Below are 14,519 nucleotides of genomic sequence, written 5' to 3' on the forward strand. Positions count from 1 at the left end.
AAGAGGGTCAGCTTATTCATGAAGTAATAAGTAAATATGCAAATCCCCAAACTACTCATTTTATACAGCCTTTAATAAAAGTATCACCTCAGGAAGTAAATCTCTTTACAAAGTGAAAAGAGCCAGTCTACCAAGCATAATATAAGGACTTAAGGAAAAAAAAGATTGTTGCTCAGGGTATAAATGAAAGAAATAGTACTTAAAACAATAATGAGGCTGGTAGTAATGAAGATGATAAAGGTCGCAGGGAAGAAGTTAGGAAAGTGACTCAACAGACACTGTTGGATTCTGGAGAAAGGAGATGGAGAAGAGGAGGGAAGGATTCATTTTGCCTTAAAGGAAGAAGTTAAAATAGATGAAGTAGAAAATACAAAGTAACAAAAGTAAACAGGAAGAAATAAGATTGTTATAGACCAGGGATGACGGGCAATGAGAAGGCAGGAAACACAGGGATACAGACATTTGCTGGTCAACAGACTTCACACCAAACCAAGCAGATACCATTAGCAGTATTTTGTGCTAACTTTCCAAATACATAGTGTTTGGTGACTTGCTTCTGGGCCAATTCCCCTTAGTAGGTGAGAAACGTTGAGGATGGAGACAAAAGTCTCAAAAGCCAGGTGAGAAGCCTGTAACTTCAGAATCGCTACAGGGCTAAAGGCCACAGCGTGGGAGGGAGGGTCTGCTGTTCTCAGAAGTTTTTCTATTAAATGATGTAAAGGATGATGCTACTAAGCAAAAACCATCTAAACTAACCAACGTTCAGAAATATAAAGCAGCTCTACTTCTGCAAACCAGTGGACTAAGGGCAGGGACCACCAGGGCACTACAGGGTATGGAACACAGCTACGTCTTCAGCCGTGATTTCAAGGTATGCCTGCTGTGATCGATCAGAATCAAGATGAGTAAGACAACAGAGCATGTGGTGAGGAATGGCCAATAACGGGAGACCCTCCAACCCTCATAAATTAAAACTGAAAAGTATGGATTACATACATTTGTTTAAAAATTAAGAATATAAGAAAAATCATGTAGAGCACCACTTTACAGCTACTCATTAGCATTTGGAGGTAGTCTTCATGTACTTCTAAAGTATTTTTATTAAAAAAAAAAAAAGACCTTCACTGTAAAACCAAACTCTGCTTTACTCATATGTTGAGTGAGCCTGGTTGAAGTAGTCTATGATTCAAATAGTTTAGTAGTCTTGAACAGAAGTGGTTAACTATGTGAACTTTTTTTTAAACATTAAACATCCATACATACTTTTCCTCTGTGAGGAAAAACATTATTACACAAAAAAGATTATTATTGGGACTAAAGGAAACCAAAAAAACATCAATTCAAAGCTGTTATAACTGAGTGTGACGCTCACTGTACATCCTTCACTATTATTTCAAGGCTGCCCAGGTGGCAGGCTACATTTTCCATTTCAGTTTTTCGCTCAACACAAGTTAATGTGTAAATGCTACGAGAATATCTCAATTCATTTCTTTTCAGACGCTAATGTCCTTTCATTCCCCGATCCCAGCCCTCTTGAAAACTGCATTATTGCAGGAAGCATGGACTTCTAAGACATTTCGTGACTCTCTTGCAGTGAACATCTTTAAGATTTATTTTTCCAGTAGACGCTGAGCACACTCTACATGTAAATCACTATATACTAAATATTCTGGGAATATGTTTAGGTCTTTGCCCTCCAGAAGTATGCCACCAGATTTAAGACAACTGGCTGCAAGGCAGAATCAAGTAAGCACGCACTAAGATGGGCCAAGCACTACAGAGCCAGACCCCAGACGCTGACTCAAAGAAGTGGGAGGACCAGCATTTGAGGTAAACCTAGGACCTCGAGGATTTCTCTGCTCCAAAAAGGAGAGAGAAGAGTTAGAGGTAACTAACACAAATAGCACTCTGTAATCTTTCCATGTACAGATGCTTTAAGTTCACAAAAAAAAGCATACCTTCTCGCTGGGTTCTATGAGGTGCCACAGTAAGTCCGTCATGAGGTATTGGGGCTTGTTCTATTAAACTGGCCTCGTTACTTTGCAGGTAATCACCATGAGCAGAGTCATTCTGGATGAGAAAGAGGGGCATGTGTTAATCTACACCATAGACTAAGAATAGTAAATTCTATAAAAATAAACCAGATTGAAGTTTTATACTTTTAATAGCAATCACTTTGATAGGAATTTTTAGAGATCAAATAGGTGATTATACATTAAGGGAAGAAAGGTGCAAAGTGTCAGAGCAGTAAGGAAAAGGAGAAGTATTAATATTTATCATCATTTAACAGTAATATTCTATCAATTGTTTACTGATGCAGTTTTCTTGAGACATAATGCATGTTACTATTCAGAATTGCCAATGATGTTAATTCTATATAAAAGTGAACCACAATCGAAGGAACACATATAAAAGATGGTTCCCTTCATGCTAAGCATTTGCATTTTTTACATCAATTATTATGGAATTTTTATTCATTACTTAGTTTTAGTGACAGTCTAATAAGACGCTCTGTTAGGAAAGTTTTACAAAAGGTATCAATTCATGCCAAATCTTTCTAAACAACGTGTATGGACAGGAGTTTACTATTAACGTTAAACCATCTAATATCAACTGTGTGCTCTAAATCTAATTGGGTTTGCTCTGCCGATCAGTATCATTAGTGAACTGGAGTAAGTTTTACTCCTAGGAGAACTGATGCTTGGAGTAACAAAGAGCATGCTAATCTTACACACAGCTCTCCAGAATTCAAGCACTGTCACATACATATTGTTGCTCTAACACACTGGTTAAGCCAAAAAATAAAAGAGCTTTATAACAGTTCTTTATCACAACTCACACCTATCCCCCTTCACGTTCATACTCTCAAAAAACTACTGAGATCAAAATCACCTCAGTTTCAAGAACCAGTTACAATTTTGCAAATCTGCAATAAATAATATACATTAATTTTTTTAAATTGCGTAAAGACATGAAGCAAACAGTGGACTCTAAACTTCCCAAGAATCCTAATTTAAAATATTTTGCTCTGCTGTCTAATCACGCATCCTGGCCTGACAATGAGTACGGGTCGCCCGCTGACAGCTCTATTTTTGGGAATAAAGCATCACATCAGATTCTCTTGGAAGCTAAGCTTCAGCCTTATAGTTTGTCTTCCTCTAGAAACTCGAAGAAATAAAGGTTGTCTACATAAACCACCTCATGAGAAAGAGGGCACAGACCTCTTAAGTCAACATCCAACTTCTGAAACATTTAGCATGATGGCATTCACCAATTTTCAGTATTACTGATCAAAAAAAGGTAGACAGAGGAATTCTTCTAACAATAACAAAATCACGTGTATTCTAACCGAGACCATAGAATCACTCACTACAAAAGACCTAAAGTTCATCAAGCCATGAAATATCTACTAATGAAGTTTTCTCCACGCCCCCCACCAAGCCTCAGCATGTAGCAGTGGTATAAAATCATTTAGACTAAGTTGAGAAACCATTTATAAAATTTAAAATTTAATAAAAACTTAATCTAATGCCGCATGTGCTACAGAGATCAGAATCACGGAATTTACTAGTTCCAACAGTGAATGGTTGTCGGTTGTGCTGTCTCCTGTTTTCACACGTCAAATATGCTTTTCTTTACTTTGAGTAGGGGAATGGTGCCATAAAAATCTGAGAGTAAGGGTTTAATGATATCTTACAGAGAGGAATTACACCCACTTTCTCTATTAAAAGTTCGGATTCCCATGAAAATGCAATACAGATGATATGCCAGAATCGGCATTTTACAAAGACTAGTTAAACGAAAGTGTTAGGACCAAATGAAAAGTGGAGAATTTTTCTCTGCTTGGATTAAGAGGGTTGAGGGTCATAAGAAGCTTTGTAGCCTGGGACTCTTGGAACTCTTGCTCTTGGAGTTCTGAGCCACCACGTAAGAAGTGCAATTCCCCTGAGGCTGCCGCGCTAGAGAGACCAGCTCCGAACCTGCATGATACGGATTTCTGCGATGATCGTGGACTCACTTCCTATGTAACTTATTGTTCAGTTTAACTAGAAATAGAGGTATAAGGTGATTCAGCAAGACAAGTGTGGCAGAATTAACTGTCTTAAAGCATGGGTAAATGCACTCTAGCTACTGAACATGGAGGAAGGGCCAAACAATTTGCTGAATCTGCATATACTCTTCCGCCATCACAGCCCACAGACCAGATCTGACCATAGCAAACCAGCGTCGCAAGTTGTTCTTAATGTGACATTTATGAACAGTGGTTATCTGTGCAGAGTAGGGGTGGACTGGAACTGGGTGGGTGGAACAAGATGGGCGAGGGAAACTCATGCCTATAACCTTCTATGTATTTGGGGGAACTCTGTGAATTTATTACAAATTAAAAATCATTAAAATTGTCTGTGTCTTTTCTAGAGAACTGAACTTGTACGATGCACACTTAGGGAAGATCTGGCAAAAGAATGCCGACACAGAAGCCTACGGGGGAGGAGCAGAGTGGAGAATGAAAGAGAAGTGAGGGCAGCACTTTTTACCCAAGAACTGGCCTTGATGTTTTCCTTGTAAAACTCCCTTCACGTTTATGCTATTTCAACCTGAATAGCGTCATCTGTAGTTGGCAGGTGGACTGTGAAAAATATAAATGGTATTGGACCACAAAACTACAAAGGTATAGAATAATGCACAGGGGTAGTGGTAACGGATTCCCAGGCTAGACCAAAGCTGGGGACCCCCTTTTTAGCATCAGCATCTGTGTTTCTTTCACCAACCTTTTGCTCTCCTATCACAGAAGGGAAAAGATCTCTTCTTTTACCCCAGAACTAGACGTTGAACCAGAAATTGCTACCTCCCTGGGGTAGCAGGCCCCAAATCTTTAAATCCCCACTTTGCCAGGATGTTCTCGGGTGAGGTGAAATGAACACACCCACCAACATGAGTACAAGAGGATCTAGAGAGGGTGTGCCTCTCCTTCACAGCTGCACCCCAGAGGAGATGAGAGCTAGGGGACACAAGGTGTCCCTGGCAGAAGTGAGCCCTGGGCTCAGAAGCTTAACAGGCAGTGGCACTGCAGCGACTTCTGGCTCCTGCAGCAGAGTCACCACCATCACCCCAGTGGAGGAAACGTTCCTGGAACCACGTAGAAATTGAAATGTATAGAGTTTAAGAAGGATCCTTGACAGTAAGTGATTTACAGGCTGCTGAATATTCACGTTGGGAAACACTGCATTAGGACTCGTGTTCAATGCCACCTGCAAGAACAGGCACCTTCCCCAAACTAACAAAACCACTTAATGCTACCCTCTCAACAGGCAACCTCTGTAAGTACAATGACCTCTTTCTCGAGGAAGTGCTCCACAAACACTACAGCATTTTGGCTCACATGTGACCAAGTTGCCCCTTCCAAACCCACTAGTGAATTTCAATCATTTGATACCCAAAACAAAAATCAATTATACTACAGGAAAGTTATGTTTCTTAACTATCCCTATTTATGCATTCCTAACAAGAAATATAAAAATTCCACAACTCTTATAGATTGCTCACTCAGTGACCAAAGTAAGTTTTTAACTTTCTGATCACAAGCAAGTTACACCCTCAACTCTGCATCTGACTCCCACTGCCTCTCAAGCAAATCATAAAATGGAGATCACCACTAGACAACTACAGATAACTACCCAAACAATAAGAAAATAGTCTGTAATTTATGACTTTCCAGTCTATCAAAACATCACCCATAGGTTTGCCCCAATTTATGCACCCCCCACAGACAAAAGCTTAGTTAACTTAGGGAGAACAAATGGTCGGATACGAAAGAGTAATTAACAATCACAACTATTCAGCATTCACTCATTGAAGATTCAGTTCAAATCTATACTGTTTCATGGCTTTGTAGTTAAAGAAACAGTTTCTATTATTATTTCCAAAGCAACTGTGCCTATACGATACAGCTGTAACTATTTTTATAAAGTAGCTGATAAGTATAATTCAATACAAGACCAAAAAAAAAATCACTGCCTGATGCACTTTGTCTTAAAGCAATTTATCATACTGGTATTTGTCAAAGCTATATTTGAAAAGCCTAAGCATAGGAAATTTTGACTGAGTACGTATGACACTATATGCAACACTGACAAAAAATGATATATCATGCCTGAGGCTTGGGGAACTTGAAATCTAGGAGAGAAAGTCAATTTTTAGGTTACATAATTCAGACTCATAGGAGGAGTGCCAAAATCATAACACAGAATATGCATGCTACTGGAATTCAGATGTGGCAAAGAATCTTATTAGAAGCCCACCATAAGGACAATTCCAGAGAACATCATCCAGAAGTGATGGCACAAACCAGGCTTGAATGAAAGGTAAGTATGAAAAAGAGTAGAAGAAGAGAATTTTGAGTCCAAAGACCTACTAGCGGCCAGGCTCCATCAGTCACTGCGAGAAAAAAATGACATGAGTAAATATTGCTTTAGGAAGATGTATCTGGCAGTGGGATCCGCCGGTAAGAGGTAGGAAGGCCGAAAACAGGGGAATCAGTTAGGAGACTACTATAAAAGTTTAGGCATAAAGTCCCTAAAGAGAATGGTGTCAGCAAGGATGAGGAAAGGGTGGATTCAAGATATGAAGGGAGGAGAGGATGAAGCAAATCAGAGTCACTCCAAGTATAACGGTACCATTGAGAGACCTGGATGAGACTGCAAGATTTTTTTTCTAAATCAACGATGCATTGTTTTCATAGTTATTAGGTTTACAGTGACAGCGGACATCTCAGGGAGACTCACGACAGGCATGTGCACACAAATTTGCAGTGGCTGCCACCACTGCAACCTGCTGACAACTTACTCCTTTCACATGACCCTCTGTAATCCACCCCATCACCTCTTCAAACTTCTGTTATTTCTGTTCATCTACTGCAACCAAACTGTGCTATTCACTCTTTAAACAACTGATATAGAGATTGACTGATATATATATGTCTCATTTACCAAGCATGTTCATACATATCATGTTCATCTTCACAGCAGCTATACGCAATAAACGTCAATATTCTTATTTTATACTGAGCAGTCTGAAACTTGGAAAGACTACATAACTTGCCAAAGTGACCTTTTCAAAACCTAAATCTGACCTCAAATAATTATTTCTTGAATGAACACAAAACACTTCTAATGAGCTAAGACATTTAAAAGGGAATTAAAGGCCAAAAGTTCCCTGGAGCATAGGAAGAACAGAAGGAAATGGACTACCAAGCGCTCAGCAGCTCTGCCACCTGTAACATCAACACCCGATCAGGCACTTCCCTTCTAGAGTGACTGTTTACACAGACTGACGAAGGAGGCTTTTGTGACAAAGCTTTCTCTGTGAGTAAAAGGAGTGCTGTTCCACACAGTCCTCCATAATGAAAAAGAGAGTCAGTAAAAGGGAAGCTCAGTCTGCTCTGAGGGTAGCGCAGGCCTTCTTGCTGCTCTTTAAAAAAACAAAATGAGCTTAATATTTCTCAAGGAAGGACAAAAATATTAAATAAGCTTAAAAATTAGACAATTTAACAGCTTCTATAAAAAAGACACAAAAATGTTCCTTAATTATCCATGGATTCCAGTCTGCTCTGAACTAATGAAAAATTATGTAACGAAATTGCAAAATAGCCTTATAGAATAGTGTTCTAGCTAAATGTGAAAACTGGATAAAGATCTAAGTAGATTATAGCTGCATGGGAGTCAACGATAATCCAAATTCAAAATATGTGTTTTCTCCATTCCCATCCTCAAATCCAACATGGGGAGAATACGTATCTTAACGATTTGTGACCCAGAGAAATGCTTCCTTTGGGCTTATTTTATCTGCAGCATATCAGATCTTTACAATGTAAGCATTAACAAAAATAACCGCCCCAAATAAACCTGTCTCAAATAATACCTTTTCAATTACCTGTCCTTCCTGGACATCAATCAATTTAGAGTTATGGTAATAGAGGACAATATAGAAAATACTATACCATATGGATTTTTATTAAGTGAAAAAAAAAGAAAACTCATTCCTGAAAACAACTGACACAACAATCTGGATGGCTGCAGCTTAGTGGAAAAGAAAAATGCACTGAGCATCATTCTCAGAGAATTTGTTTTCAAGACAGTATGTGAATTATTTTACATCTTATCTCAATTCAATCATCGGGACTTCAAAAGGAAGTTATTATCCCCATTTTACAGATAAGACTGAGACTTAGGGATTTACGTGGCCTGGTTAATATCAAAGAGCTAGTGACAGAGCTGGCATTTAAGCCTCCAAAGCCTAGGGCTCTACTAAACATGGCTATCACTCTTCAAGGCCTGCGAGCGCCTCTACAGCACATTTCCTGTCCTCAACCCCACAAAAAATAGTAAAAAAAAAAAAACTGTGTTTATATATATATAGTATATATATATATAATGTATATATGAAAACTGTGTGTATATATACACACGTATATATACGACATTAGTTAGAGGAAAGGAACTTGCTTCCTCTCCATCTCCACCACCCCCTGCTCCTACTGAGGTATAAGAAAACCACTGCACAGAAAAATCTAAGAAACTGAGGGGGATCCCCAATAGCTCCCATTTGCTACTAAATAATCACGAGTTAACTGTGATACTCTAAAAGCGTTTTCCAAAAGGTATTTATAAGTGAACTGCTTTTATTCTTTGCTGCAGCCAAACCAACCTAAAATTTCCCGTAAGAGACATGGCTAAGTCTGCTCCCCACTCTCAATTTGCGCGATGCTGTATGGACTCCTGTACCACCACCTTCCAAACAAGCCTTAACTTTTACCTATAATTGCTAACATTTATTGAAGAGCGTGTGCCAGGCATCATTCTACAAGCACTTGTTCATTTAATCCTAACGAAAGCACTGTTATAATCGCTCCCTTAGGGGAGAGGGAAAGCCTTCTCAGACAGCGCCCACTGCTACAGTGATACTAGGCACTGTAAAATCTCCCAGCAGTGACCAATTAAGTAAATAAAGGTATTTATTACCTGTGAGCATTAGAATTCTTTTTTTTTAGATTGGTGCCTGAGCTAACATCTGTTGCCAATATTCTTTTTTTTCTTCTCCCTAAAGCCTCCCAGTACATAGTTGCATACTCCAATTGTAGGTCCCTCTGGTTGTGCCATGTGGGATGTCGCCTCAGCATAGGCTGATGAGCGGTACCACGTCGGTTCCCGGGATCTAAACCGGCGAAACCCCGGGCCACCAAAACAGAGTGCGCAAACTTAACCACTGGGCCATGGGGTCGGGCCCTAGAATTCTTTTTCAAAGTCAGTTTTAGAAAGCATTTTTTTAGTACCTACTACAATGACAGGTGAAATCTTGACAACTAACCTCTCCCTTCTCATTGTAGGTCAGTTTTCTTACTAGGGTTCTGGTTGCCACACACATATTCCAGTTATCTTAGAGTAGGAGCATTTATGTTAAAACTCTCTGAAAAGAGCTTTCTTTTTCAGGCCCCAATATTACCAATACATTATCTGTATCATCATAACGAGTTGAGGTACTTGCTCCGTCAAGTACAATATAGTTAATTAACCTATGCTCTGAGAAACTAACAGTTTTGCAAAGTTTTCTTTTCCAGTAACCTCATTAACTTCTGCCAAGTAAATGACCCATGGCCACTTAATTTTCATGAGTTCAAATACGTTCGTTTCATAAGCTCAAATAACAGTAAGACACAGGATGATCATGTGTCTTACTATCAAAAGTTTTCCGTTTCTATCCTTAATTCAAACATTAGTACTACCTGCCAAGTAACTGCATTTTGAGGATACTGAAAACACAATCTCCAAAGAACCATGCTAGACCAACATTATTAACCACTAACCACTACCAAGATAAGACAGTCTATGGATTTCAGGCTTTCTTCATCTTTGTGTTGCTAACTGGGGGTAAAATCTCCAAAATTAGAATTTCCATTTTCATGAACAGTTAAAGATGTCTTTAGGCATTCAAAGAGAGGAAGCTTGGCTGTCTTTCCTCTTTCCAATGAAAAAGCAACATGACTATCATCTTCCAAAATACTTATGCAGTTTTTTGTTGCCAGTGCTAACACATCGTTTATAGTTAGGGTTCCTAACAAGAAGGGACCCATTTTTAAAACCCAGTCGTTTCACTTATGCCATATACGCAGTCTGTAACTTTCTTAACACATAACTACACCAATCACCCAAATTTCCTAGGACACTGCTAATGATGAGTATTTTCACTACTGCCCATTGGCTTATTTGTTGCACTTTATGCAAGTGACCGACTACCCAGAGCAGTTGTGAAGAACATGACCTTCATGCACAAGTCTCCAAAAAAAGTAAGGCCAACATTTAAGTTGTAATCCAATGTAACATTTCCTCTACAATCATCCAAATCACAGAGGAAAACCCTAAAAATGTTACTGTTAAAAATATGGTTGTTTGGGGCCTGCCTGTGGCTTAGTGGTCGAGTTCCATGTGCTCTGCTTCATGGGTCAGGGTTCAGATCCCAGGCACAGACCTACACCACTCCTCAGCCATGCTGTGGCAGCAACCCACATATAAAATAGAGGAAGATTGGCACAGATGTCAGCTCAGAGCTAGTCTTTCTCAAAAAAAAAAAAAAAATTTAAGGTATACAGTTGTTTAATCTTCCCCCATTTTTCTAAAATGACCTAGTAAGTACATTCCAGTGGCAAGTTTAGGGACTTGTCACCTCAACTATTAACACTATAACCATGATATGTCACAAACCGTTGCTGGGCCTGGTCAACCTGAAAGCATATGTAATTAATTCAAAATTTGCATTAAAGCACATGTTCTCCCTGTAGACGTTATTAATATTTGCTTGCTTATTTTAAACAGAAGCTACTGCACATTAGGTACTGGATACAAGTTTTCAAAGAGCCAAGAACACTATCCTGGGCTAGTATACTCTTATTCTAACGGAAAAGAAAATTAAAAGATTAGTTCTACTTTATCCACTTAGCATAGATGACATTCAGACAGTAGTAAGAAACAGAATGGGGACGGTTGGGTGGCACAGCAGTTAAGTTCAAGTGCTCCGCTTCCCTGCCCGGGTTCACAGGTTCGGATCCTGGTAGCTGCTCATCACTCTACGCTGTGGCGTGTCCCACACATACAAAATAGAAGACGACTGCCATAGATGATAGCTCCGCGACAATCTTCCTCAAGCAAAAGGAGGAAGAATGGCAATGGATTTTAGCTCAGGTCCAATCTTCCTCACCAAAAAAAGAAATAGAATGATTCCCAAGCAATTAAAGTTATCTACACAGATCTAAAAGGTTCCTTTCGGGGCAATAAAGGGCTGCCACACGAATTTCCCCTCAAGGTCCCCAGGGTACATCATCCTAGCGGTTCTCCGCTCTCCTACCCACCTCCGCCCAGCCGAGGCCTAGGGGAGGCCCCCGCAAAGGCGCGGCCGTCCTCAGCCCGCCCCCCAGGGGGCGGGGCCAGCGCGCCAGTCATGTGGGCAGCGCGCGGCCGCCATCTTGCAGGGCGGGGGAGGGGAGAAGCCCCGCGGGGCGGGACCCCCGTGGCCCTGTGCTGGTCCGCGGCTACGCCAGACCACCGGGCCGTCAGGCGCAAGAGAGCCGCGAGATGCGGGCGCCTCCCTCCACACTCAGTGGGCCCTCCATCCGCCGGAGCGCAGCGGCGGCAAAGGCCGGGGAACAGCTGGGTTGGACTGCAGTGAATCGGGGTTGAAATCGATCCACTCCCATCTGCAGCCTCCGGAGTGACAGTCTGGGAGCAACAAAATCCTGGAAACGGAAATGTCTTCCAGGCCAGAGCATGCCACAGCTGGGGGACCCAGAGTCCGGGCTAATAAGCAAAAGATGCGGGATTGTAACAATGTAATTCGACAAATGATTTGTTAGGATAACCCTAAACAACTACTGGAGAAAAAAGTTCAGCACCCCACCAGTGTCTAGAAATAGGCTTCAGCGTCACCTGTAGTACGTATATCCCCTATGATTTATTCCCCCACGTCAACTGATGGCCACAGCCCAGGGCACTGCCTGAGAAGTAATGATGTGCTGAAATTAATGTCAGGATGCCCAGCCTCACTTCGTCCACTCCTCCCAGCACTCACTGGTTGCCAGAAAAGGCCACACACTGCAGTCAAAATAAAAATCTCATTACGCTGGTTTGCACGCATCTCTCCCCTTCCTCTAGTCGGCTTCCAACACTCGCATTATAAGCAAAATTTAGAGGAGAAAGAAGACTCGCAGCAGTTAAAAATCAGAAATCGGTTACCCTTGATAGAACATGAATGGAATGAATATAAACTGTTCCACTGTGGGTCATTTCCATTATGCCTACAATCAAAGGTTATCTTTACAATATGTATTAGAAGAAATTTTTAAAAATAAGATCTATAAATACGTATTCCTCCTGAGTTCAGGTTTTTTTCTATCAATTTCACGGCAGTCGCATAAGGACTTTTTGGAATTGAGTAGGCTGAGGAGTGGAAAGGGCTTTTACCATCAGTTGACAGAACTGCAAGCTAGTAGTAAACGCTGGAAGATAAAATTTCAAGCTCACCAAGAAAATACTGGGTATTAGCATTACTACATGAGTTTGATAACGTGCTAAATAAAATGTGAGTTAGTCTCTTCATAGAAGCCTAGTTTTAAAAGGAGGGGCTCAGCCTAGATGATCGCTAAATCCCTTCCAGCTCCCAAATTCCTTGATTGTATGGCTACTGAGTCTACAAAGCCGTTAGAGACATACAATGCCCAGTTTTAGTCCTAGGGTATTGAATAACAACAGATACGTAAGTTGAATTAACTTTCAAGCAAGGAGGGAAAGAAAATCCCCTTTGCCAATATATCATCCTGGAAATCACCTCAATTGAAAAGCATGGCATCCAAATTAATACCTTTTAAGTAACTGTGAACCAGGAAAATAAACTCTCCTCGCACGTAGGTTTGCTCTAACTGAAACCTGCTCCCCTCTCCTCCATTAACTTGTCACGCTCAAGGACTTTATATTGGGCCCAAATTATTATTAAACTGCTTTCATGGCTTTATAAAAACTTCATCTACGACAAGCGACTCGTCTAGATTCTCGTCTCCTACACTTTAGTGTTTAATAACTTTTTAGAAAAAGACATTTATGCCTATAGTAAAAGCCCAACAAATATCTCCAGATCCAAACGTGTAGGCACGACTCCAGCCCGTTAGAAAGCAGGTTATGCCAGAGATAAAGGGCATAACCAGCGCGTCCCAGGAGAGGTTTCTTTACGCCAACAACCTGCGCTACTACTCAATTTGAGTCAATTCGCAGATCTCCACATCAGATTTCTTTTGGAAACATCAAGGTCCCTGAGCAGGAGCCAAAAGACCCCTACGACCCCTTTTAACTCAGGCACACGCTGAGAAAAAAACCCAAAGCCACTTTGTGCCAAAGACAGGGGCAGCCTGGCGGGAGCGCACCTTAGTACACCTCCCCCAGGGGCAAGGCAGAGCTTTAAAACGTGTCACCGGAGCGCCACAAGCCACGCCAAGGAAAGCACTGCCCGGGGCCAGCCTGCGGCTCCCACGCCGGCTCCTCCAGCGCTTCGCCTTTCCCAGCGCCCAGGGCCCGAGAGATGCTCAAAGCCAAAAATGTCCCGAGACCCTTCATCCGAGAAGGGGACCGCGGCTGAGAGCTCCATGTTTTCCGTGGCAACTCCGGCACGGAAGAGACTTCTAGAGCATTCTGTTATGGCGGGTGCCTCTGTGCGCACGGGGTGGGGGGAGGAGGGAGTGGAACCGAGCGGCCCAGCAAAACGATTAGTAGGACGCGGCTGGGGGCCGGGGGTGGGGACTCCGAGCCACCTGCGCCGGTGAGGCTCGGCCAACGGGTGTCCGAGAGCCAAGCCAGGAGGGCGGCCGGGCGGCGACCGGCCCGCGAGCCTTACCTGGGCCCCGGGGCCGGCGAAGTTGCACGGCTCCACCTCCGCCTCCTCGGAGCCCCCGCGCAGCGCGGCGCGGAGCCGCTCCAGGTGCTCCCGCAGGGTGACCCGCTGGTGGAAGGAGAACGCCGGGTGCAGCGAGGCCATGGTGAAGAGCAGCAGCAGTTCCTCCTGGGCCGTGGAGCCCAGCCCGCCGCCCGGCCGGAGCTCAGCGCCGCCGCCTTCCGGGCCGGAGCCGTCCTTCTCGGCGTCCTCCTCGCCGCGCTCGCCGGGCTCGTCCTCCGCGCCGCCCCGCGAGCCCTCGCCCCGGGCCGCGCGCAGGCTCTTGAGCACCGAGTCCACCTGGGGCAGGAGGCGGTGCAGGCGGCCGGCGGCCTCGCGGTTCTCCGAGCCCAGCAGCGCCAGGTAGACGATGAGGCGCGAGCGCACAGCCGGCTCTCGGAAGTCGGCCAGCGGCCCCGGGTCCGAGAGGCCGTTGGCCTTGGCCTCCGAGTCGCGCAGGTAGTGGTAGTCCTTGCGCGCCAGGTCCTCCAGGCACGAGCCGAGGAAGCGCAGCTCCAGCGGGTTGCACAGGTCCAGCAGCCCGCACATGAACTCCA

The 14,519-nt window shown here is 42.9% G+C and overlaps 1 protein-coding gene across 7 annotated transcripts in view; it reads right to left on the bottom strand.

The window, feature by feature from the left end:
• The window catches only part of ZCCHC2 (zinc finger CCHC-type containing 2), a 58,118-nt gene extending 43,605 nt beyond the window's left edge, over window positions 1-14,513 (bottom strand). For all 7 annotated transcript variants that reach the window (XM_046671504.1, XM_046671505.1, XM_046671507.1 and 4 more), the window contains exons 1-2: window positions 13,927-14,513; window positions 1,959-2,070 (exon numbers count right to left, since the gene is read on the bottom strand). In XM_046671504.1, coding sequence (XP_046527460.1) covers window positions 1,959-2,070; window positions 13,927-14,511 — 697 coding nt within the window. In that variant the 5' untranslated portion in view covers window positions 14,512-14,513. The remainder of the gene's footprint in view (window positions 1-1,958; window positions 2,071-13,926) is intronic.
• Between the last annotated feature and the right edge of the window lie 6 nt (window positions 14,514-14,519).

This window comes from Equus quagga, chromosome 9 (genome assembly GCF_021613505.1).
Source record: "Equus quagga isolate Etosha38 chromosome 9, UCLA_HA_Equagga_1.0, whole genome shotgun sequence".
Classification (NCBI taxonomy): domain Eukaryota; kingdom Metazoa; phylum Chordata; class Mammalia; order Perissodactyla; family Equidae; genus Equus; species Equus quagga.